Source organism: Eptesicus fuscus, chromosome 19, assembly GCF_027574615.1.
Source record: "Eptesicus fuscus isolate TK198812 chromosome 19, DD_ASM_mEF_20220401, whole genome shotgun sequence".
Taxonomy (NCBI): Eukaryota; Metazoa; Chordata; class Mammalia; order Chiroptera; family Vespertilionidae; genus Eptesicus; species Eptesicus fuscus.
In genome coordinates this window covers 12,415,259-12,438,713 of record NC_072491.1, presented here as the reverse complement: position 1 = coordinate 12,438,713, position 23,455 = coordinate 12,415,259, and the positions used below count along the sequence as shown (strand labels likewise).

The 23,455-nt window shown below is 52.2% G+C and overlaps 1 protein-coding gene across 1 annotated transcript in view; it reads right to left on the bottom strand.

Moving 5' to 3' along the window:
* VPS13B (vacuolar protein sorting 13 homolog B) overlaps positions 1 to 23,455 on the bottom strand; it is a 593,664-nt gene that overhangs the window by 4,967 nt on the left and 565,242 nt on the right. Inside the window, exons 55-59 of the mRNA XM_008148507.3 lie at positions 21,995 to 22,113; positions 17,626 to 18,431; positions 13,311 to 13,487; positions 10,758 to 10,928; positions 1,993 to 2,169 (exon numbers count right to left, since the gene is read on the bottom strand). Coding sequence (XP_008146729.2) covers positions 1,993 to 2,169; positions 10,758 to 10,928; positions 13,311 to 13,487; positions 17,626 to 18,431; positions 21,995 to 22,113 — 1,450 coding nt within the window. The remainder of the gene's footprint in view (positions 1 to 1,992; positions 2,170 to 10,757; positions 10,929 to 13,310; positions 13,488 to 17,625; positions 18,432 to 21,994; positions 22,114 to 23,455) is intronic.

Genomic DNA, 23,455 nt, shown 5'->3' with positions numbered 1-23,455 from the left:
ACATTAGCTACAAACTGAAATCTGAATGAGCTGCAGTCTAAGCATAGACTGCAATTAGAGGAAGCATGATGCTCCTGGGAGTAATGGGTCCTGAGCAATGGCTCGCACATCATTTACAATTTATGTGATCAAGTCAAGATTATTAGTTGACTTTGTTGCTTAATAATACAGTACTTCTGTATCTGTGCTGTGGCTGGTTAAATAGTAAAAACAACAGAGTTGCACACAAAGGCACATGGTTTGCCTAGATACAGTCCTTAAGTGACTTAATCCAGCTCTTCAGCATGAATCCACATACATTTATGAGCGCTCCAGTTTTTTACACGTCCTTCCCCCCCCCCCCCCCGGTGCCAGCACCCAACCAGGGCACCCAGCAGCAGCCACGCAGGCCTCCACAGCCAAAGATGGCACAGCCTGTGTGCTCTCAGGGCTTGTAAATGTTTATAAACGAGGCAGTCATTAGACTAAGAGTTAGTGGTTTGTAAAACCTTCAGTGGGTAATAAAAGTTTTACAGGATGATGGAAACCAATGAGGCCATGTGAGGCTCTGTTCTGAGATGCTCTTACATAAGGGAGAGCCCCTCAGCCCTGGGAGCACACGGTGAGGGACAAGGGCGTTTTCAAACCAAAGGAACTTAAGAAGTATAAGTTGTCTTTCCCTCACAAGAAAAAGGGAGTATTTGATTCATCCACTTAGGACTTGCAGCAGTTCATCCTGTCAGTTTCCTTGTGAGTGAAAATGTCCTTCACAGGAAGAGAAGGGAGGGAGGAGGCAGGGGAGAAGGAAGAGGAGCACATGTTTGTGTCTGTGTGGTCTTAAAGGAGCCTCTCCCTTGGCTGCCTGAGTGTGGGCATTCGTCTGCTGCTCTCTTCCCTTCAGACACTGTTTTTAGGCTCTGGTCTGGCTGCCTCTGGTCAGATCAGAGCTGTGGAGGTGCAGGATGTCTGCAGTGACGGGTTCCCCGCCGCCAGACTACGGCCAGATGCAGAGTGCAGGGCGCTCACCTGCCTGGCAAATGATAGAGCCCTCCTGTAGTTTGTGATACTAACAAGACAGCCCACTTCACCACCAAAATGATGGCACTGATTTTGGGGTAAAAAGGTGACAATTCTGGTCACCTGTTTTTTAAAAGTCACTTCCATGTGCTCTGTTCAAGAATGCAGAACATAAGCATGGGATGGCGTGCTTCCTTTCCCACACACGGAACTCCCATGTGCACCCGCATGCATGGGAGCCCCGTGCAAGCAGTGCCATGATCCCATGGTCTCCAAGCTCATACATCTTCGCAGCTCATACACCTTCGCTGCCATTGGCTAGGACACTCGGCCTGGCTGCAGTGGCAGCATGGAGTCTGCGGGTGAGGAAGCCGTGCCAAGCGCAAAGCTCTGTGGGCAAGTGTGTGCACACACATGCATGCTCCTCTGTCTCTCTCATTCTCCAAATGCATGTACATTGTGATATAAAGATCTCTTTCTGCCTCATAATCTATTTTTCCTTTCGAACTGCTCACCAGAAAAGTAATAATTCTAATATTGCCCTCAACCTCTAATTGGTTACTTTTCATTAAAGTCTACTTTATTAAATGGATTGTTAAAAGATTCTGTGACATGCATATTAGAACCAGAAATCAACTAGTAATTTCAGTATATCTATGCATGTCACAGAATCTTTTAACAATCCATTTAATAAAGTAGACTTTAATGAAAAGTAACCAATTAGAGGTTGAGGGCAATATGTTGAAGTACTGAAATTACTCATTGATTTCTGGTTCTATAATTTTATTACAATTTATTATTAGTCATACAGTTCTACTCTTCATGTAAACAAGCATAAGGAGGTGAGGAAGAGAACTACTGTATTGAACGGCTTATAGATTTATCACGTCTCACTCCTTTGCCATGTGCGGGCTAGGGTTATCTCTGGGTCCCCTGGTGTAACAACACAGGTTAACGGCCGTGTCTGAGCCGACCCGCCGGGCTTCCCTCACTCACCGTAGCCAGTCTGCGACACGAGCTCGGCAGCTCCTCCGATGGGTTTTGTGAACACCCCCATGATTCCTTTCCCCACGCCTGAGATCACGCCCTTGGCCTTGTGTCCTGCTGAAGCCTGAGCATCGGATGTTTTCTGGAAGTTCTGCATTGGCTGATCGACTATGCCAGCAATTGCACCTGAAACACAACAAACGCCCAGTAAGGGCTGAGGCTTAGAATCTTGAGAAAGGGAAAACCTTGCATCAGGAACACATTCTCATTTGGATTGAAAATGAAAGCCCGCCCTCATTACGAAGTTCTTTTACATTTATTTACCAACCACCTCCGTGCATTGAGGGCAGTTCAAGTTAGACATTAATTGTCTCAACAGAATACAATGTTCACACTGGGTTTGGTCCACTGTAGTCAGGATCTGTGAAGTTCAGTTCAGAATTTAGTGAACATGTCAGACTATTCCAAAGCGACCCCCCTTTTCCTCCCCTCACGGCCTTTCTCCAGGAAGCAGGCAACACAGTTTAGGGAAGAGCTAACAATTTCTTAGGAAGAGAAAGCCTAATACATTTTCAATGAATCAGGAGGATGAAAACAACTGGAAGGCCCAGTTCCTCTCCATGTTGTCCCTTTTAATTAGAGCAATTATTAATAACTTAATATATTAATAATTATTTAACAAGAGTAATTGTTGATATAATAATATCCACTACACAGTGCTGCATGACATTTGTGTCAACGACAGAATGCAGATGTAATGGTAGTCCCATGAGATTATAATGGGCCCTAGCCGGAGTGGCTCGGTTGGTTGAGTGTTGTCCGGTGCGCCGAAAGGTTGCCAGTTCTATTCTTGGTCAGGGGCCTGCAGGAGGCAGCTGATCAATGATTCTCTCTTGTCACTGATGTTTCTATCTTTCCCTCTCCCTTCCTCTTTGAAATCAATAAAAATATATTAAAAAAAATAAAGTGAAAAGTGGCCAAACCTCAGTTGAAGTGAGAGAGAAGGAAGTTTTCCCAAGACTAGCAAGGGAGGAGCCCGTTTCATAAACAGGATCAGTGACCAGCTTGGTGGTTAAGGGGGAGGCAGGGACCCAAGACCCAAAACCCTGCCTCAAGCTTGGGACAGCTGGGTGACCTTGGGGAAGATTCCTTAACCTCTCAGGGGCCTGATCCAGGAAGGGAGGATAAGAACCATGCCTGAATCCTGGGACTATTTGGATTAATGATTTCATACAAGCAAAGCTCTTAGCACAGTTTCCCAGCACAGAGTAAGCACTCAGATGAGCTACGTCAGTGGTTGGCAAACCATGGCTCTTTGGCCCCTTGAGTGTGGCTCTTCCACAAAATACCACGTGTGGGCGTGCACGTACAGTGCGACTGAAACTTCATGGCCCATGCGCAGAAGTCGGTTTTTGGCCTGGGCGAGTCTATTTTGAAGAAGTGGCGTTAGAACACTCAAGGGGCCAAAGAGCCGCATGTGGCTCGCGAGCTGCGACCACTGAGCTAGGCCATATGCAGCTTAACGATGGGGCTATGTTCTGAGAACTCATCACTGGGTGATCTTGTCAGTGTTCAGGTATAGAGTGCACTTATAAACTGGATGGTGCTACACACCTAGGCTGCATAGTACAGCCTATAGCTCCTGGGCTGCAAGTCCGCACAGCACGTTACTGTACAAAACACGATGACATCAAGCATAAGAGAAAGTGATGCAAAGAAGAGATGTGGTGAACCTGAGACGTAGGAGGCTGCTGCTATGTAACACGGATGCTGTTTTACAGCCGTCTTTTACATAGAGCACACACTAAAATAATGAAAAGTATAATACAGCAGGTCCTCGAATAGGCATTTCTTTGTAATGTCGATGAGATGCCACAGAAACTTCTTTCTATCAAGCAGCCTGTGGTAACACTTGCTGGCCACTGTGCCCCACGGGCAGGCCTCTTCACTTTGGATTAGCTGCAAAACCTGCTCCCTCTCACCGCTCTCCGTCGGACGGCTTTCCCATGGGGTGGTCTGTTCCCTTGCTCTTACTTGAGGGGCCAATGATGCAATCTAGCAAAGGCCTCACCAGTCCGGATTTTTTTCCATAATGGAGCGGAGGGTTCCCTAACTCAGTAAGAGGTAAAAGTTTCACTACAATTCTTAACAGAATTCTTTGTTTTCAACTCAAACCTGCTAGGATTAATGAAAATGCAGTCCCCCTGGTAGAAACTTCAGTACATGTCAAATCCCATTATTCCAAATGCCACTAATTCAAGGTCTTTTGGGAAACGGGAGGTTTCCAGGTCTCATTTAATGACCTGCTAATTTCAAGCAATATTCCATGGAACAAAATCCAGTAAAACCAAAGGCCAGTTCCTGCGGGTCAATTGTGAAGGGAATGTTCTTCAAGGATTCCACTCCTCTCAATTTTGACAGAGCCATTTAAATTTATGTATTGACAGATTAAGAATGACCTGAGGCGACAGGTCTGTTTCCCAGCTCGACCACTGCTGCTCAAACCTCCTAAAGAAATGATGCGGGGAGCGGCTCGCAGCTGGCCCTGGGCTCTGGCCATGAGGGTGGAGGGTCACTGTTTCAGTGACACCCAATCCTGGCTCCGAGCCGGGAGCCGCCTCACATTTCCAGTCTGAGGAATCCGATGCTCTGCTCCCCACGATGAGGTCGGGAGTCAGAGCAGCTGGGAGTGCTAGTGGCCGGGCCACAGTGGAGGTGATGGCTGCCTTCAGCTGCGGGAGAGGGCTGGCCGTCAACTCATTTTGTAGCAGACAGTTCAAAATGGCTAGCACGCAATCAGTGACCACGGCTCCTGTGATTTCATTATCCGATTCTGGCAGGTCTCCGAGTGTGGCGATGGTGTATCGGGGGCATAAATGGTGATGGAAAAATAAGAGTACGAAAACGGGCACATAATTACAAACTCATCAGTCAATCAAATTCTTGCCTGCATTTCTGGTAGAAATCTCTATTCTCAAGTGCAGATTCCAATGAGCCTATGACAGCTGAGTTGAGGGCTGGCGGTGGTTTTGATGAGCATCTCCCGTTTCCCTTTAACTGCAGGCCTAACCGGCAGTGGGGCCTTGGGGGCGTGGCTACCCACCACGTGGGGCTCCAGCTCCTGCCGGCCTGATTGCAAACAGGTATCACCGCGACACTCCCCTTTGATCTTCCACTTCCTCCAGCCGGCGGCGGCCCGAGTGAAGGCTCGTTACTGTGGCTTTGATAGATAAGCTATTGGGCGGCCGAGAGAGTGGGAAGCCTGAAGCCCATGACAGGGTGTTAGGTTCTCAGAGGTAGAGGGGAGGCTGTCAGACCACATGCCCTTGCCGGCACCAGACCCTGCAGGGAGGAAGCTGGCCCGTCAGGCACGCACACCGACACCTCCCTGGTCTCCAAGTGCGAGCTGGGAACAGAGAGGCTGCGAGCGATGGGCAGTCACTCTGGGGTCCGCGGCCGGGCGAGAAGCAGCCTCCCTGAGGGCCTCAGAGGCTCTTTCTAGCAGGATCCAGCTAAGCCACAACCGCTAAGTTATTTACTGCCGCACTCACACTGCTCGAGGTTAAGTAGTGGAAACAGCCCCACACTTGTCCTGGGCGTCAGGCCGCGGGGTGGGCGGCCACCTGGAGATGGCTGTGAGGTGATGAAGTGAGGCGACGAGGGAAAGGCGCACCTTGGAGGCGTGTCCACGGAGCCCCTGTGCTGGCCCAGGCCGAGGCTGGGAGGGTCTCCTTTCCTAACCGTCAGGTGGGAGGCGGCTTTCTTGGAAGCCAGGGAACTAGAAGGCCCTCCCGCACCTCTTCCGGGACTTGCTCCCAGTCTCAGGCCAGAAACCCTGCCCCTGAGCTATGACATTCCTGCCTGTCTGGTTATTTTGGTGCTGTCCTTACCACACATTGTAATTCTATTTGGGGCACTTCAAAAATAAATCGCAAAAGCAGAGGCACAGGCCGCACCTGGGACACCCTCCACAGCTCACCCTTCCAGAGACAAACGGCGCATCAGCTAGTCCAGCTTGAGGTGAGCAAACGGAGAAGGAAGCGTCTTCCTGAACCCCTACCACCTGCAAACCCATCTGCGGGCGCTGACGGTGGTGGCAGACGACTCGGTGCCGTCTCTAGAGAGCACAGCTCTTGGCTCGCTCGCCCGAGGGAAGTGTCCTGTTCATCTGGCGGAGGCCTGTTCGGTTGGGATTCCACGTGGCACCCCAGGAGTGGTGGTGAAGACAGGGTGTGGCTGCCGGGAAGGCGGCGATGCTTCAGAAGTCGGGCAGCAGCCCAAGAAGCGTGGGTCAGAGCAAGTTCTGCCGTCCTGCCAACGGTACTCACGAGCGAGAAGTCACGTCCGGGAGGGAACGCAGAGTGTAAGGGTGACACGGAGCCACGTCCTCTCAGCACAGACTCCAGGGAGGGCAGAAAGGGGAGCGTCTGGGGACTAGGTCTGGTGTATGTGGGCGCGCCCGATGCCAATTCTGCAGGCTACACAGCCTGTTCCAAAGCCGTTGTTTTTCCAAAACTGTGGTGGAGCTAGCCCAGGGCCTCGGCCGAAGCTCTCAGTGCGTCTCTGCTGCTGACACTTCCTTGTTGACCTCAGGCGATGTGCTGGGCGCGGCGGCCAGACTCCCTTTGGTTTCTCAAGGGCCTCCTACCCTGCAGTGTCTCCGTGAGGGGGAAGCCCCGCCGGGAAGGCCCACCACCCCGTACACATTGGGGGATGTGCTTTCCCTACCTGAACTTCCCAGGGTCCAGCCCCCCACAGCCTGTTTCCAGGCGTGGAGCCCCTGGGGGTGGGTGACGTGTGGAAGGGCCGGGATTTGGTCCTGGCTGCAGGTTTGACCTGGGCAAGCACTCAACCTCCTCCAGGCCGGGTTTGATGATCAAAGACCACACATGTGAAACCCTGAAGTGTTCTTTAAATACCTTTCTACTCACCCGGTCATTAGAGGGAGAAACTAGCGGTCTGAGGTCACTGCTACATAACAACAGCTCTAGCTTCAATTAGGTATGCAATCGCATTTCTGGGGTCGGATTAAATGGTGACAAGCCTATTCTTTCCCAGAATCCTCTCCGCTCTGTCTCTTCCTCTGCGACCAGGTGTTTGGCGCCCACGCCGTGGGATACCGAGGGTTCTTACGTCTGTAGAAGGAAGGGAGCCCGTGCAGGCCCGCCCTGAGATGCCGCTGTGAACGAGACGTGTGAGGAGCACAGACAGGCCGTGGGGCTCCTGGGCCCCGGGCCAGGCCAGCATCTGTCGGTGCGCACACGGGGCGGGGTTTACGTTACCCCCAGAACGCCTAGGTTTTTGGAAATTACCAGAAATGCAGAATAACTACGCGCCAACTGCAGGTCCCACAGACGAAACGAGTCCCTTGCATGGAGCAGGATGTCCAGGACAGAGAGACTGAGGTGGAGATCAAAGCTTTATGGTCAACCCCGAGCCACGCCCCAAGGGCTCCATCGCCAAGGCAGACCCGTGGCTCCTCCCACAACCGATTCCTTCGTCAGGCACAGCTCCCTGCAGTGGGAGTGGGAGTGGGAGTGGGCTGGCTTCTCTGGGGGACGAGAGCGTTAGGACAGAGACGGCCAAGGCCAGCCCGCACACGTCTCCCCCGGGAGCGCCGGGAGCTCCTCCGGCTCAGACGGAAGGAAGGGAGCTCTCCTGCCAGAGCAGAGGCCGCAGGGCCCACAGGCTCAGCAGAAAGAGGCCCACAGACCCCAGACAGCGACCGGCGGTCACAGCAACTGAAACCCACTGGACTGAAACCAAAGCAGGAAGGCTCCTGCCACTCTCAGCAGACACTCTTCGAAATCAAGCAACTCATACAGTTCCTTCCCTGCCACGATTTCACGATGACGGGCTCTGAGGACCAAACGCAGCCCCTGGGCCGGCACACGCCTGACCCCCGTGACTTCCAATAATGGTGTTTCCAGCCCCGATTTACACCAGAGGAACCCAGGTTCAGGGAAGATAAGCACGTGTCTGAGGCACAAAAGAAGGAGTGTAGACGCCGCAGCCTGGGGTCTGTGGACTCCTGAGGATGTGGCCCACCCCACACCATGCCCTTCCCCCAGCAGCCGCCATGCCTCCAGCCTGCTCCTCTACCCCGCAGGCCCACCCCGGCCACCAGCTCCCGCTCCCACGCATTATTCAATGACACTGACGTTCTGCTGCTGTAACACCTCCCCACGCCCTCTCCGAGCCTCAGCGGCTGCACTGCGAGCGGGGGTGGTGTTTGCAAGGGGAGAGGACTGGGGAGAGGACTGGGGAGAGGACTGGGGAGAGGGCTGGGGAGAGGGCTGGGGAGAGGGCTGGGGAGAGGGCTGGGGAGAGGACTGGGGAGAGGGCGAATCCTTCAGGCCCAGCTTTGCTGACCTTCGCTCTCTGCACTGGGCGCTTTGATCTCAGGAGATGCACCCTTCTTCAGATGCGGGGCAGGCATGCTGCCAAGCAACACAGTGTTAAATTCCTTTGCAAACAAACAGAAAATACCCTTGAAAACCCTGCTCTGCAAAAGTTCACCTCCGAAGCTTCCTTTTTATAGATTTTTCCAAAGCAACTTATTTATCAAACATTTGTAAAGTTTGGAAATATCAAGAGCAATCTTCACCTCTAACTATACCGTCTGGCTGACCTGGCATTCTTAAAAAACACAAAAGGAAAAAGTGGCTTCCTCCTGGGGTTTGCATGGCAGTTAGCTGCAAGTTGCTCAAGTGCTTAAAAAACAAAAGCAGGCATGGGGCAGTGCCTGTGGGGCTGAGGGGGGTGTCTGGGTGCTGAGGGAGCAGGCGTCTGGGTGGTGGGGGAGGTGTCTGGGTGGTGGGGGAGGCGTCTGGGTGGTGGGGGAGGTGTCTGGGTGGTGGGGGAGGTGTCTGGGTGGTGGGGGAGGCGTCTGGGTGGTGAGGGAGGCGTCTGGGTGGTGGGGGAGGCGTCTGGGTGGTGGGGGAGGTGTCTGGGTGGTGGGGGAGGCGTCTGGGTGCTGAGGGAGGTGTCTGGGTGGTGGGGGAGGCGTCTGGGTGCTGAGGGAGGCGTCTGGGTGGTGAGGGAGGCGTCTGGGTGGTGAGGGAGGTGTCTGGTGGTGGGGGAGGTGTCTGGGTGCTGAGGGAGGTGTCTGGGTGCTGAGGGAGGCGTCTGGGTGGTGGGGGAGGCGTCTGGGTGGTGAGGGAGGCGTCTGGATGGTGGGGGAGGTGTCTGGGTGCTAGGGGAGGCGTCTGGGTGCTGAGGGAGGCGTCTGGGTGGTGGGGGAGGCGTCTGGGTGGTGAGGGAGGCGTCTGGGTGCTGGGGGAGGCGTCTGGGTGCTGAGGGAGGCGTCTGGGTGGTGGGGGAGGCGTCTGGGTGGTGAGGGAGGCGTCTGGATGGTGGGGGAGGTGTCTGGGTGCTAGGGGAGGCGTCTGGGTGCTGAGGGAGGCGTCTGGGTGGTGGGGGAGGCGTCTGGGTGGTGAGGGAGGCGTCTGGATGGTGGGGGAGGTGTCTGGGTGCTAGGGGAGGCGTCTGGGTGCTGAGGGAGGCGTCTGGGTGGTGGGGGAGGCGTCTGGGTGGTGAGGGAGGCGTCTGGGTGCTGGGGGAGGCGTCTGGGTGCTGAGGGAGGTGTCTGGGTGGTGGGGGAGGCGTCTGGGTGGTGAGGGAGGCGTCTGGATGGTGGGGGAGGCGTCTGGGTGGTGGGTGAGGCGTCTGGGTGCTGAGGGAGGCGTCTGGGTGGTGGGGGAGGCGTCTGGGTGGTGGGGGAGGCGTCTGGGTGGTGGGGGAGGCGTCTGGGTGCTGAGGGAGGTGTCTGGGTGGTGGGGGAGGCGTCTGGGTGGTGGGGGAGGCGTCTGGGTGGTGGGGGAGGCGTCTGGGTGCTGAGGGAGGCGTCTGGGTGGTGAGGGAGGCGTCTGGGTGGTGGGGGAGGTGTCTGGGTGGTGGGGGAGGTGTCTGGGTGGTGGGGGAGGTGTCTGGGTGGTGGGGGAGGTGTCTGGGTGGTGGGGGAGGCGTCTGGGTGGTGAGGGAGGAGTCTGGGTGGTGGGGGAGGCGTCTGGGTGGTGGGGGAGGCGTCTGGGTGGTGGGGGAGGCGTCTGGGTGGTGGGGGAGGCGTCTGGGTGGTGGGGGAGGCGTCTGGGTGGTGGGGGAGGCGTCTGGGTGGTTGGGGAGGCGTCTGGGTGCTGAGGGAGGCGTCTGGGTGGTGGGGGAGGCGTCTGGGTGGTGGGGGAGGCGTCTGGGTGGTGGGGGAGGCGTCTGGGTGGTGGGGGAGGCGTCTGGGTGGTGGGGGAGGTGTCTGGGTGGTGGGGGAGGTGTCTGGGTGGTGGGGGAGGTGTCTGGGTGGTGGGGGAGGTGTCTGGGTGGTGAGGGAGGTGTCTGGGTGGTGGGGGAGGTGTCTGGGTGGTGGGGGAGGCGTCTGGGTGCTGAGGGAGGTGTCTGGGTGGTGGGGGAGGTGTCTGGGTGCTGAGGGAGGTGTCTGGGTGGTGGGGGAGGCGTCTGGGTGGTGGGGGAGGCGTCTGGGTGCTGAGGGAGGTGTCTGGGTGGTGGGGGACCAAGTGTCTGCAGTGGCTGGGGTGCTGAGGGAGCAGGTGAGCCTCTGGTCAGACAGGATGGCCTGTCACAGCCTCACCCTGGTGCTGGAACGTGGGTCCTGTTGCACAGCCTCACTGACTCAGGGCAGGAACCGGGGTGAGCGCCATATCCTCTGAGCCTCGATGGTCTACAGAAAGGATGTGAACTTCCCAACCACCCCCGTTCTGGGAGTGCATGTCCCCACGGCAGAGCCAGAGGGCCGACAGGAGCGCACATCCCGGCCCCCTTACCGAGCAGGCTGATGCCCAGCCGGGACAGGCCCAGTCGGAGCCCCTCGCCCAGGCTCTCCGGGAGCTGCCGCCGCCACTCCTCCTGCCGGTTGTAGTGCTCCTCGTCGAGGGACAGCCGGTCCATGTTTCGGGCCAGGCTGGTGGCCAGGTTGGTGATGGAGGTGAGGGTACCTGAGGGCACAAGAGCACATGGTTGGCTCCTGGTCATGTAGGGAGGACATGGGAGAGTGGTGCGCCGAGGGCCGCGGGACGTGCCCAGAGGGTGAGTGATGGTGGGCAGCTGGAAGCAACAGCCTTAAAAAATCGAGTTGGATTAACACTCGCTTGTGCCGATGATGGCTCTCCTCAGAGCGGTAGGATTAAGAGTCTGTGACCAGAAAAGTGCCTAGAATTTCACATGGAACCTGGCTCACCACCATCTGGTTGTCAAGGCTTGGCTAGAACAGCTGGTTTTAGGAGGTCACAGTTCCATTCCTGGTCAGGGCACACGCCTGGGTGGTGGGCTGGATCCCCAGTGTGGAGCGTGCAGGAGACAAGCCCATGGATGTTGATGTTTCTCTCTCATCGATGTTTCTATTTCTCTCTCCCTCTTACTTCCTCTCTCAAAAAAAAATCAATAAAAACATTAAAAAACAAACAGTTGGTTTTGAAGTCCTCACTGAGGCCCAGTTTTGAAGGTTAAAACTTGTCTGCTCTGATTTTATTTTTTTGTTAATCCACACCCAAAGATATTTTCCATTGACTTTTTATTATTTATTAAATTTTTTTTTATTGATTTCAGAGAGGAAGGCAGAGGGAGAGAGAAACAATGATGAGAGAGAATCATTGATCAGCTGCCTCCTGCACGCCCCCTACTGGCGATCAAGCCCACAAACCTGGTATGTGCCCTGACTGGGAATCAAACCGAGACTTCCTGGTTCATAGGTCAACGCTCAACCACTGAGCCATGCAAGCCAGGCTCCACTGATTTTTTAGAGAGAGTGAAGGGAGAGATAGAAACATTGATGTTAGGACACAATGACTGGTTGCCTCCTGCACGGAATTGAGCCTGCAACCAAGGTACATGCTCTTGACCTGAATCGAACCCTCAACCCTTCAGTCCAAGGGCCAATACTCTATCCACCGAGCCAAATCGGCTAGGGCTGCCTGCTCTGATTTTAAAGGTTAAGGTTAGTTGCTGAATTTTAGATAGACTGCAAAGAAATGTTTCTACTTTAGGACTAAAAGTTATTTCCTCTTATTATTTTCCATTTTGAGGAAATGATTATTGTGCTGCAGAGAACTTGCGCAGTTTTGATATTCAGGATGTTCACTGAAAAGCGTGAGGACAACAAAGGAAGCGAATCACGTGGAAGCCATGATCCTGTTTTTCCCTAAGAAAGGCTATTTCAGCATCTTACTCTAAACATTCAGCATCCTTTCTAGCAAGTCTGCATCGATCCCCATGAGCAAAACTGAAAGACATCAGGGGACACATTTCTGAAGCTAATGAATTAGCTCATCTGTTAGGAGGTCAGGTTTCAAGAAGAGATGGGAGGTGTCATTCTTGCAGTTGCATCTTCACCAGTGATCTGAAAACAAAGAAGATACATGCATGCACACACAGATCCCAATAAACCACACGGATTTGCTAAGAGGAGAGAGCAAGTGTAAAAACATGCAGCGAGCCAGATGTTAAAATTACTGGTGGACTTCAATTTAGCAGGTGTTGGTTGTCTTATTTTAAAATACAAACAACAGAACCACAAAGATCTAAGAGTCACGGGTGAGAAGTCTACCAGTGACTCATCTGTGGGCCCTGGCAGCTCCGCTCCCGGGCCTCCTGGATGACGGGGCGGGGGAGTGGCCCTGCCTTTGTCCATAACCCAGGTGCAGTGCTGTTGACAGTAAAAGGCCTCTCTGGGGAGAAGCCCTGCGCCCCTTTCCCTGCCTCCTGCTGAGAAGAAACGGGGACTCAGATGGTTCTTGTTAGCTCCCGAGTCACTGCCAACCTGACCAAAATGTCGTCAAGCAAACGCGGAGAGCAGGGAAACGCTGCCCTTGTCCAGGGGCCAGCTGGGCTTCTCGCCTGGCGGCCCGAGCAGCCACCAGGTGGCGCTGTGCGTGTGGTTTCTCTCCCCATCGGCTTCCCGTCAAAGTGCATCCACAGCCTCACAGAAGTTATGACAACTGTATCTACACTAAAAAGAAACGATGAGGCAACAGACGGTAGGGTTTCTGATGTCTCGCAGAAGTCCCGAGCGCCTTCAGTATTTCTGCATTTATCACACGGGAAAGCCGCTGAGCCAGTGCATGCTTCCCCGGTGAGAGGTCTAACCTTCTGGAGTTTCTGGAACATTCTCACACACTGCACAGGCTCGCAGCGATCTGTTTAACACATCAGAGCTTCTATCTAAGCTCTGCTGAAGATCCAGCGTCTCCCTGCGAGCCAACAAGCCAAGCAAAGCTAGAGGCAAACACGACCCATTGGAACTGTAACACGTTCTTTACAGATAGAGAAACAAGTCAGGAAGGAATGAAACGAGGCGTTAGCACAAGGGACCGAACAGCTACCTTTGGAAATGTGCTTCACAAAGGACGTGGTCCCGCGGGAGACGCCGCTCACGAAGGCCCCGGGGCCGCGGGTCAGGCCCTCGTACGGGAGCCGGAAGAAGTCGGCCACGCCGTTGCCCACGCTGCGCACCAGGCTGGCCGGGCTGCCGAGGATTTCCAGGGATCCAACCACCCAGCCTGCAGGGGAGCAGAGGGAAGGGTTCCTGAGACCTCACCACGGCACTTCCAACATTGGGGAAAAATAACACGTTTCCCTGCAATTCATTTTTCACACTAGAATTGAGAATGTAATAAGCTCTTTTGGAGCAAAATATGGGAAATAACTCATTCCCTGTGAACTCCGATGTGGCAAACTTTCCTAGTTTATAAATCACAGCGGTGCTTTGGCAGCCTCACAAACAGCTCTCTGTGACCGCCCTGCCGAGCCCGCTGCTCCTGCTGAAGGGCCCTCAGGCTGCAGGTGTGCGCAGGGGCGGCAGGGGCCCTGGGGTCAGAAGGTGCCTGGTCAGGGGGGCCAGGCGCTGGGGTGTTACAGGGGATGCAGAGTCCCGACCAAGATGGAAGAGTTCTTTTTAATCTTTCCCAATCCGACCACGCTGAGTGCTCCCCTCTAGCGCGGAGCTGGAGCCAGACAAACGCCTCCCCGTCCAGCCCCGCTCCAGTTGTGTAAACCTCGGTGACAGGGACACACCGACTGGGTTAGCAAGGGGAGCCGGGTCTGGTTTCCCGTGAGCCGGGCTTGCCAGGAGCGGCCTCCCTGCTGTGCGCCCTGCCCCGTGGGAACGCGGCTTCCCTTCATCTCCCTCCCACCCCCCGGGGTGGGGGCTTGGGGCTCTCGCCCCGCCCCGAGGGTGGAGGTGCAGGCAAGGGTCAAGGGCTAAGCAGGGGAGCATTCGGAACGGGCGGCTTTCTCTGGTAACCACTGACCCCCAGCCCAGGGCTGACGGCGCTCTAATGGGAGGCCAGGGACGGAGCCCTGGGAGCCACGCCTGCCTCACCAGCAGCTTCTTAGCGGACAGGCCAGCGGCAGAGATCCCCAGCACGGATCCCGGATCCCGGATCCCGGAGGGCTGGCCAGTGCGGGTGCACAGCCCTGCGGAGCCCTAGGGGACCCTGGCCCAGCTACCATAGGGAGGGACATTCTTAAAATCGGAGCCCCCTCTCGTCTCTGGAACACTAGGAAGATAACACCAGGGTTTGTGTTAACAGAGGGAATAATTTCCAGAAGATGCTTATAACGGAGGGCCTATAGGTGCCAGGCATGGAGCGTTTTTAATTCTCACAGGCAACTGTGCAAGGGAAGTACGATCACCTCCTTTATGTAAGTTCAGGTCAGCTAAAGACTGAACCCCTGGGCTCAGGAGCCGTCCGAGGCCCAGGGGCAGAGAAGACTCTGACAAAGTTAACTCCCTGCCTCCACTGTCCCCCAGGCAGGCAGGAAAAGGAGGAAGGAGACGCAGTCCACTCTTCACCAGCTCCCCAGGGGAGACACGCGGGCTGGGTTTCAGCCCAGCTTTACCTGATTCACCTGCACCCCCCCCCCCCACCCCCTCCACCCCCGCTCCCTCGAGCCCAGGCTGCACGTCGCAGGGCCGTGGAGGACCCTCCGGAGGCAGAGAAGCAGCAGACGCCCTCTAGCCTGGGCTCGTGGAAAGGGTGGTCCAGACACATTTAATTCCCCTTCTCTCCAGACTCCACGTAGAAGTAAAGGAGAAAGTAGCTACTGCCACGCAAAACCCCAGGGCAGGAGGCAGGGGTGGGAGGTAAGGACCCAGCCCCTCGCACGCCAAGGGCGGCTGGGGCTCCTGGATGGGGACCACCGCCTGACACAGGCCACGCGTGGCCCAGAGCTACTGCGCGTGCGTGTGAGCTGGATAGAAAGGGCACACAGCATCCCCGACACTCCTTTAAGGAGTCTCCTCCAAAAGCAAATGTAGCCTTAGCTTGCTTGTTCGGGAATTTGGTTGACAAAGGATGTCTGTCTGGTATCGAATCAAACTGAGACTTAGGGGTGGTGAGGGCCCCCCGGAAAATATAAAGCCCACATTCTTCCCTTTAAATAGCATCAGTTACTCATTTCTAATTACTTTACTGTCTTTATGCAACTTGTTCACTCGTTCTACCAGGAATGCTGGTACCTTCCCTTTAAGACTCATCCCTGGGGGTTGGTCACCTCCTACCATCTTCCCACTTCCAACTCGCTCATCACTGCTTCTTCCGGATAACCTTCAGACTGTCGGTAGGTTTTTAGTGACAGAATTCCCAGCACGCTCTAAAATCTGGCCCTCTGTATTAGAATTTCGTCTCAGCTTACAATGAGGTTGGGACACAGCTTAAAGGATTTTTAGGTGGATTACAAAAGATCCAAACAGAATGTTCTCGGGAAAGCTCATTAAAAAACATAAACAAAGCAAAGCGATCGTGGCTGGCGCTGGGGCTGCAGGGATGTGGCTCCCTGGTGCCACAGCCGCCGCGTCTCTGCCAGATCGCTGCACAGATGGGTGCTCCCCACACTGCAGGCCACGTGGTGCCCGGGCCCCAGGCATTTCCTCCCAGGCCCGGGCCAGCGCTCAGTAACCTACATGCCTGCTTCTCATGTTAAGAGCAGAAACTGCCTGAAAGGGTAAGTTTCTGGAATACCCGTCTATTAAATGTGAAATGTTAATAGCTTATTTCTAAATGGTTTCTTAGCAAGAGGGAAATATTTCTTCATTGTTGTGCAAGCTATGAAAACAACAGCTCGGCAGGCCCTCCCCGGACCTTGTCATTTTCAGTTAAGTGTTGTGAGCCGCCCTATTTACTCTGTGAATTTCATGGTGGAGAAAACGCAATCTTACCAGTATGGCAACAACATGAGTCATTTGCTGCTAAAGTGATAATCTCTTATGGGAATGCATTCACCAAGTTCAATGCTACGAAGGCTCTCTCTTTGCTATTTTCAGAAAGCAAGACTTCCATGTTCTTTATCCAACAGGGCCCACAAGACCCACTCTGGCTGGTGTGTGTTGCCTAAATTCATGGGAACTTAAGGAGCCAGACTGTCAAAATGAAACCGCTTCAGAGTGCATTTAGGTCAGGAATGTGTGCTTTGACGCCGATTACCATAGAGCAGCAAGAATTTTCAAAACACACAATACCTGGCTATTTAGTCAGGGGCACATACCTCTTTTCCCTCAGATTATCAAATAAAAAAATGACAACGGCCAACACAATAGCCATCTGTTGTGAATGAATCTAAATTATATCTATTTTGTGTGTGTGTGTGAGATTGGCAAAAAATAGAATATATATTTTGGTGTGCCATAGCATAAGTTTATGTATGCCATGAGACAAAAAAGGTTGGAAACTGCTGCCATAGAGATTCTGAAACAACTTGGTCCCCAACAGTCAACTTTTCACACCCCCTGCGGCCTTGCCCAGCTCAGGTCTGTGGGGAGGCTGAGGCGCCGGGGCCTTCTGTCATCTGTCCAGACGGGCAAGGCCGCACCGGGCAGGCAGAGTCTCTCTATGCATTTTATGAGCAAATCAAGCCTCTGAATTTCTCTCCTACATCTCTTCATGCAAAACGTCAAGGAAGAAAGCTAACGACAGCCCGGCCGGTGTGGCTCAGCAGCTGAGCTTCGACCCAGGAACTAAGAGCTCAAAGCTCTGATTCCCGGTCAGGGCACATGCCTGGGTTGTGGGCTTGATCCCCAGCAGGGGGCGTGCTGGGAGTAGCTGAACTATGATGTTTCTCACTCATTGATGTTTCTCTCTCTCTATCCTTCTCCCTTCCTCTCTAAAAATCACTAAAAAATTTTTAGAAATAGTGTTGAATGCAAACTAATAGAAAAATAAAATGATTAAAAAAAGGGAAGCTGACAACCTGGAACGGCATTGCTTTCCGGCCGGCCGAGAGCCGGGGCTGCTGTCCTGGCTGCGGTGGTGGCTAACCCAGAGCCTGGTGCCTGCAAGAGCCCAGAGACTGCTTCCTGCGCGGAGTTCCAAGTCTAAGTTACGTGACGGCGAACAGAACCGCTGTATTGCTTTAGTGCTTGTTCAGTGCCACGCAAAATTCAGGGTGCTTCATTCAGGGCACTTTCATTGTATCCTCTCAAAACCTCAACCACCCGTTTTACAGCAGAGGAAACCGAGACGGGGATGTCCAACGACTTGCTCAAGGCCTTACAGCTAGCGGTGGCAGCGTCTAGGTTTAGATCCGCGGCTGTCTACCTGCAGAGCCCGCACTCCTCGCCTCTCACCGGATTGCCTCTGGATGTCCGTAAGGCACGACCCCGAAACATCTCCCGTTGCCCAGACCCTCCCGTGCCCTCACCTGCTCTGAAGAGAGCCCCCGAGGCGTAGTGCATGGCCAGGGCGTGGATGAGCTGCCGGGCCGTGGTGAAGACGGGGCCCCGCTCGAACACGGAGAAGGAGAGCGGGGTGTGGTCGGAGGCTATGTACAGCTTGAGGGAGGCGTGGATGCTGACGAGGAGACTCACGGGCAGGATCACCAGTTTCCGCAGCTTCACAGGGTTCACCAGGGCCCGGGCGTGCTGCCTCACCTGCACGGGCAGAGCCTGGGTGCCCCCCGGGGACAGGGTGGGGGGCCCGGCCAGGCTGCTGTGAGGAAGGTAGGTCTCAAACAAGGTTTTGATGTAGTACACAAACGTGTCTTCCACGTACAGCCGGGCAGGTTTCAGCTCAAAGCTGAGCTCGTTCACGTCACAGAAGCAGCTCTCGCCCTCGGTGAAGGTGAGGCCCAGGCGGATGAAGCACTTCCTCCGGTAATCCTCCAGATCGCTGCTGGACGCGAGGAGGCTCTGCGTGCTGGGACCCTGGGCAGGCTCCGGCCTCTCTCCCTGGCAGACCAGGACGGCGAAGTGGAAGTTGGACTTGTGGTACAGCTGGTTGTCCACCTGCAGGTCCCCACAGCAGACCTCCACACAGTACAGCGGGGAGGGCGCCGCGCCGGGCTCCTCCCCGGGGAGGGGGCCCGCCGCCGGGGCCACGTGGAGAAAGACACTGTCCAGCGTGAGCCTCAGCAGCTCCGAGGAGGCGCTGTGGTGGGTGAGGTCGTCAAACACGGCCAGGCTCAGCCGGGTGAGGAACATCTTCACGGCCACAGTCCTCGCCCGAGTTCTGCAGGAGGAAAGGAAAGAACAGTGGCTCCCCTGCTTTCTTCCTGTGTGTGTGGATGCGAGTGCCTTATTACACACCTTCTGAGGTCCCCTGGAGCCTAAGGAACATCCTCAGCGCTCAGTGCACTGTGTCCGGACAGAGCCAGGCACACTCCGACCATGTGGGGAATGTTCCCAATGGGACACCAGTCCCTGTCATGTTCCTCCAAGTGCTTCCCTAGTCAACACCAGACTTTTACTCCACTTCCCTCTCGTCTTTGTGCACGAATCCTCTGTCACAATCATCACAAGGCAGAAAGACGTAATAAAATAACCAAGACTCCTTAGCTTGGAAAAGTAGAGCAAGCGGGAGAAAACTGACCGCGACCTGCCCCACGGCAGCCCCCTCCAGCGTCTCCGCCAGCGCGCTGCTCCCCGCCACTTCCATGGCTCACGTGCGAGTCACTTCCCTTCCTCAAGGTCATCACTCATTGTCATCACCACTAGCAGCTTAGAAGCTGTTTTTTCTCCTACCTTAACAAATCCCTCTTGTAGCTCCATTACCTCCTCCAGCTACCACTCATTTTTCTGATCCTTCTTACAAAAAAACTCCAAAGAGTTTTTTATATACATCATCTTCTATTCTCCTTCCATTTTCTCTTAACCTTGCTCCAAGCAGGCTTCTGCCCCTCAACAGTCTACCAAAGCAACTCTCCTCAAGGTCACAGTGACTTCCGCCTGGCGACATCAAATGGTGGACTTCAGTGTGTGGCTCACTCAACCTACCATGGTCTCTGATGGTGCTCACTCCCTCCTGCTGGGAATAAATTCTTTACATGTCTTCTCTTGTGTCCTACCTCTGGACATCCCTCCCCAGTTACCTACGTGGCTCCCTCTTCAAGTTCAGGTGCCCAACGCTCAGCCCTTGGTCCTCCACCTCCACTCACTCCCCCTGGAAATACTGTCCAGCCACATGGCCTGACGAGTCATCTATAGACGGATGACTTCCGAAGTCACAGTTAGCCTAGAACTCCTCCGAACTCCAATCTCACACACAACTGCCTATCCACAGAGTCACTATATGTCTAAATGACGCTCAGCTTGTCATGTCTGTAATCAAACTCTTGATCCAACCCCAAATCTACATACAGTCTTTCCCATCTCAGTTAATGGCAACTACATTCTACCAGTTGCTTAGACCAAAAAGTGTGGACTCCTTCTTGCTGCCTCTATTTTCCTCCCTTATCCAGTGCATCAGGGAAATCCCATGGGCTTGTCCTCCAAAGGCTACCCAGAAACTGACCACTTCTTCCCTCTCTCTGTGTGAATAACTGTCATGATCTCCTAAGCAGTCTTCCTGCTTCCACCTCGCCTTTATACCGTCCACTTCAACACAGCAGCCAACAAGCATCTAAAATTTTAGATCAGATCATGGAACTTCTCTACTCAAAATGCTCCAAGACTTCCCCGTTTCACTCAGAATGAAAACTGAGCCCCACATGTGTCCCTCCCTCCTTCCAGCCTTTACTCTGGGACCTCCGGCACTGCACCCCCACGTCCACCCCTCCATCTGGCCCGCATGGGTTCCCCCTGCTCCGCCAATGTGTCAGGCACACTGCGCCTGACCTCTGAACTGACTGTGCCTCTGTCTGGACAGCTCTGCCCCCAGAAACCACATCACTAACCCTCTGGCTGCTTTTAGGTCTTTGCTCCAATGCCAACATCTTAGAGACTTATACCCGTTTTCAAAAACTACCCTCTGTCTGTCCCTCTGTCCTTCTTACCGGGCTCTGTTTTTATATCTACAGAATGTCAACCTTCTTTACCTTTTATTATAATTAAATTGAGAGTTATGATCACCATAAACTTTCCTTTTCTATTATATTTACCCTTTGTCTTCCCATCCCATGCCTGTGAGAATGTGGTTTCCTCAAGAGCAGGTATTTCGGTCTCTTTACTCACTGATGTACCACTTCCCCTAGTAAGTACCTGAAAAGTAAGTGTCCAATAAAGGAGTTACGGAAGTGCAAGCAAACACGGGTGGCTTTCCTGTTGTCACCACAGGACGTGTGGATTGTGGCTCTGGTCATTAACAACGCCCGCCTGATACTCAGATAAATGTTCATGAAATTCTAGGGTAGACTAAGGTTTTGTACTATGCAATTTAAAATGTAGTCTCTGAATTTTAGTCTCTTAATTAATTTTTTACAAATACTTCTGGGCCAAGAAAATATTCTACTTAACTTTGTTTGAAATATTATAAATTCAAATTAATAATAATTTGGCAGGGTACAAATTAATGAGTTCCTACTGATATATGAAAAGCAAGAAAATTTTTTAAAAAGGACCTAAATAAATGTATCAAAATTGATATCATTTAATAGTTCATAAAATCAGTAACTTTTCTGGTTATAAATTTTTACTGTAGAAAATGAAAATACAGAAACTTATTAAATAATCACTTATAACTCCACATCTATTAACAGTTCTGATTCTTTTCAGGCTTCTTTTTAGAAATGTTTCTCTTTTGTGTGTATGTGTGTAAGACAGAGTGAATGTGTGTGCAAACACATTTATTCATGTAGGATACGTGTACATATGACATATAGCTAGGGTCCTATTTATATACTCAACCATATACTGTTTTCTCTATTTTAGGTTTATCATGTGCATCTTCCTATTACATTATAATCCTCTCCGCCTATTTTCTGTGGCTATACCACTCCTGGTATATTTATGTGTTATCTATTCCTCTACTGATGGCTATTGTTCTCTGAATATTTTGGCATTATAATTGGCAATGTGACAAATATCTCTCTGCATATATTTTTGCCAACTTCTCTAATTATTGCTTTAGCTCTTAAAATTGGAATTTCCAAGCCAAAGGGATTTTAAGCTCCTAATATGTATTACTAAATGCTTTCCAGAAAATGCTAACAATGTACACTTCAATTAGGACCATATATGATGGAACATATTATTTGATTAAAAAAATATCTTATTTAAATGTGCATTTCTTTGATTACTTGTAGTTCCTCTTTCTAGAATTTTCTGTTCATGTCTTTTGGCCTTATTTTAATTTTGGAAGAAGAGGCTACCTTCATATTAAGCCTACTGAATTACATGAATTCTTTTAATGTAAGGATATTAACTCTTGGATTCATGTTTGTAAAACCTGATGGTGACATTCAGGTTGAAGGGGAAATGTGGTTCTAAGAGGTGAATTTAGTTTTGATGCAGCTCTAATTGCTAAGTTCAGTTATTAATTACTAGGTCGTCATGTGGATATAGAAGTATTAATTAGCATTTCATGCTAGTGATAACATATAATTTTAAGATGTGTGCTTTAATTTGTAAATGTTTGTTAATATCACAGAAGAACTGGAAGGGGCATCCAAGTAAGACTATAGATTGCTCCCTATTATAAATATGATTTAATGATAACCATATCCTGATGGATTACCCAATAATTAACCTCAAGCATCAATGTATACATTGGGATGACAAAGAATGGTAAATGATAGGTTTACAACTTCATAGTGGGAAAGGTTATTATCCTGCTGTTGAGATAATAATTAAACCTACTTGTTGGTATTGGTTACAATAGGTCCTGCTTTTCCTTCTGGGGCCACAGTGATGAAGATGGAGCCACATTGATGGACAATGTCCACGTACACATAGCCAAAGCCAGTCAGGAACACAACCTGCAGAGAGAATATTCAATATCTGATGAGGAAGGAACAAGACACACCACTGAAATGACCGACTTTCAATGTCTCAAGTTCTGGTTCAATACCACAAACACTTCCTGGTTCTGTTTCTGTATATCCATATCCAGCTGATTGAAATGAAGAAAAGAAAGAAAGATCAAATCAAGTTTGTTCAATATCCAGCTGTAAGGTTCATGGAGAACACATGATGGATGACGGGGCATGAGTGTCTTCCTTCTCTGCTTCTTTGGAACAGGCAAGTAACCGGGCGAGGGCTGGAGACCAGCCACGGGCCAGCTGTATGTGTACATACGAATTCCTGTGGAAAAACCCTCTAAAAACTCCGAGCTTCAAATGCAATGTGCAAAAAGTCTCAGGCTCTTGAGTGTTGACCTCCTACCACGAGCTCTTCTATGCTGGGGATAAAACAAAAGCCTCCCCACAAAGGCATGTCGTAATCCTCCCAAGGCCCTCACAAAACTTGTCACAAGAACGTCAGATAACTTCATGTGAACAGAGTCAAAATTAATTTTTCTACAGCGAGAGGGTGGACTCACACTTAAAAAAAGTTCTAGCTCAGAAGCCAGGTGCCAGGCCAGCAGAACAGATGTCCTTTCAGCCATAAATAGTGATGTTGCTTAAATGGATAAATATTTGAAAACAGAACAGAACTGTTTGAAAAACAACTCCGAGAACACCATGTTCACAGCCAGCATTACCTGCGGGGGGAGCAAGAACCTCCGTATGTTTGGAATGCTGATTGTCATGGTTAGGACAGCAAATAAAAGAACGACTGACAATTCCTGGATGAAGGAACCACGCCAGGTGCCCATGTGAGACGCAACGAATGTATTCTCATTTTGACCCGACGAAGAGTTACCAGGAGCGCACACAGAACCACAGGAGAGAGTCACAGACGCAGATTTGGAAGCAACTTCAAGGTCACTGAGCTTTTTCCTGCATAATGGCTCTTTCTCCTGGCCGTCCCCAGCATCTAGGGCTCCTAGCCTCATCTCTGCCTCCTCCCTCTCCTCACCCCCTGCAGCCCAGCAGTCATCAGAGCCTCCAGGCTGCTGCCTGCGAACCCAGGGCCCTTTTCCATCCCGCACCCATTGCTCCAGCTTAGGCCCTTGTCTGACACTCGGCCCTAGAATATGCTCTGACACTGTGCCTAGAATACGCTTTCCCCATAAAGTCCTTTCAATTCCTATGTATTTTTGCACATACAGCTTAAGGACACTTTCTTCCATTCCCTAAGTTTTCCAGTCCCTTCCTCAGCTTGATACCATACCTACACCTGCATTCCCACAGTACTCTGACCATATTCCTGTTCAAT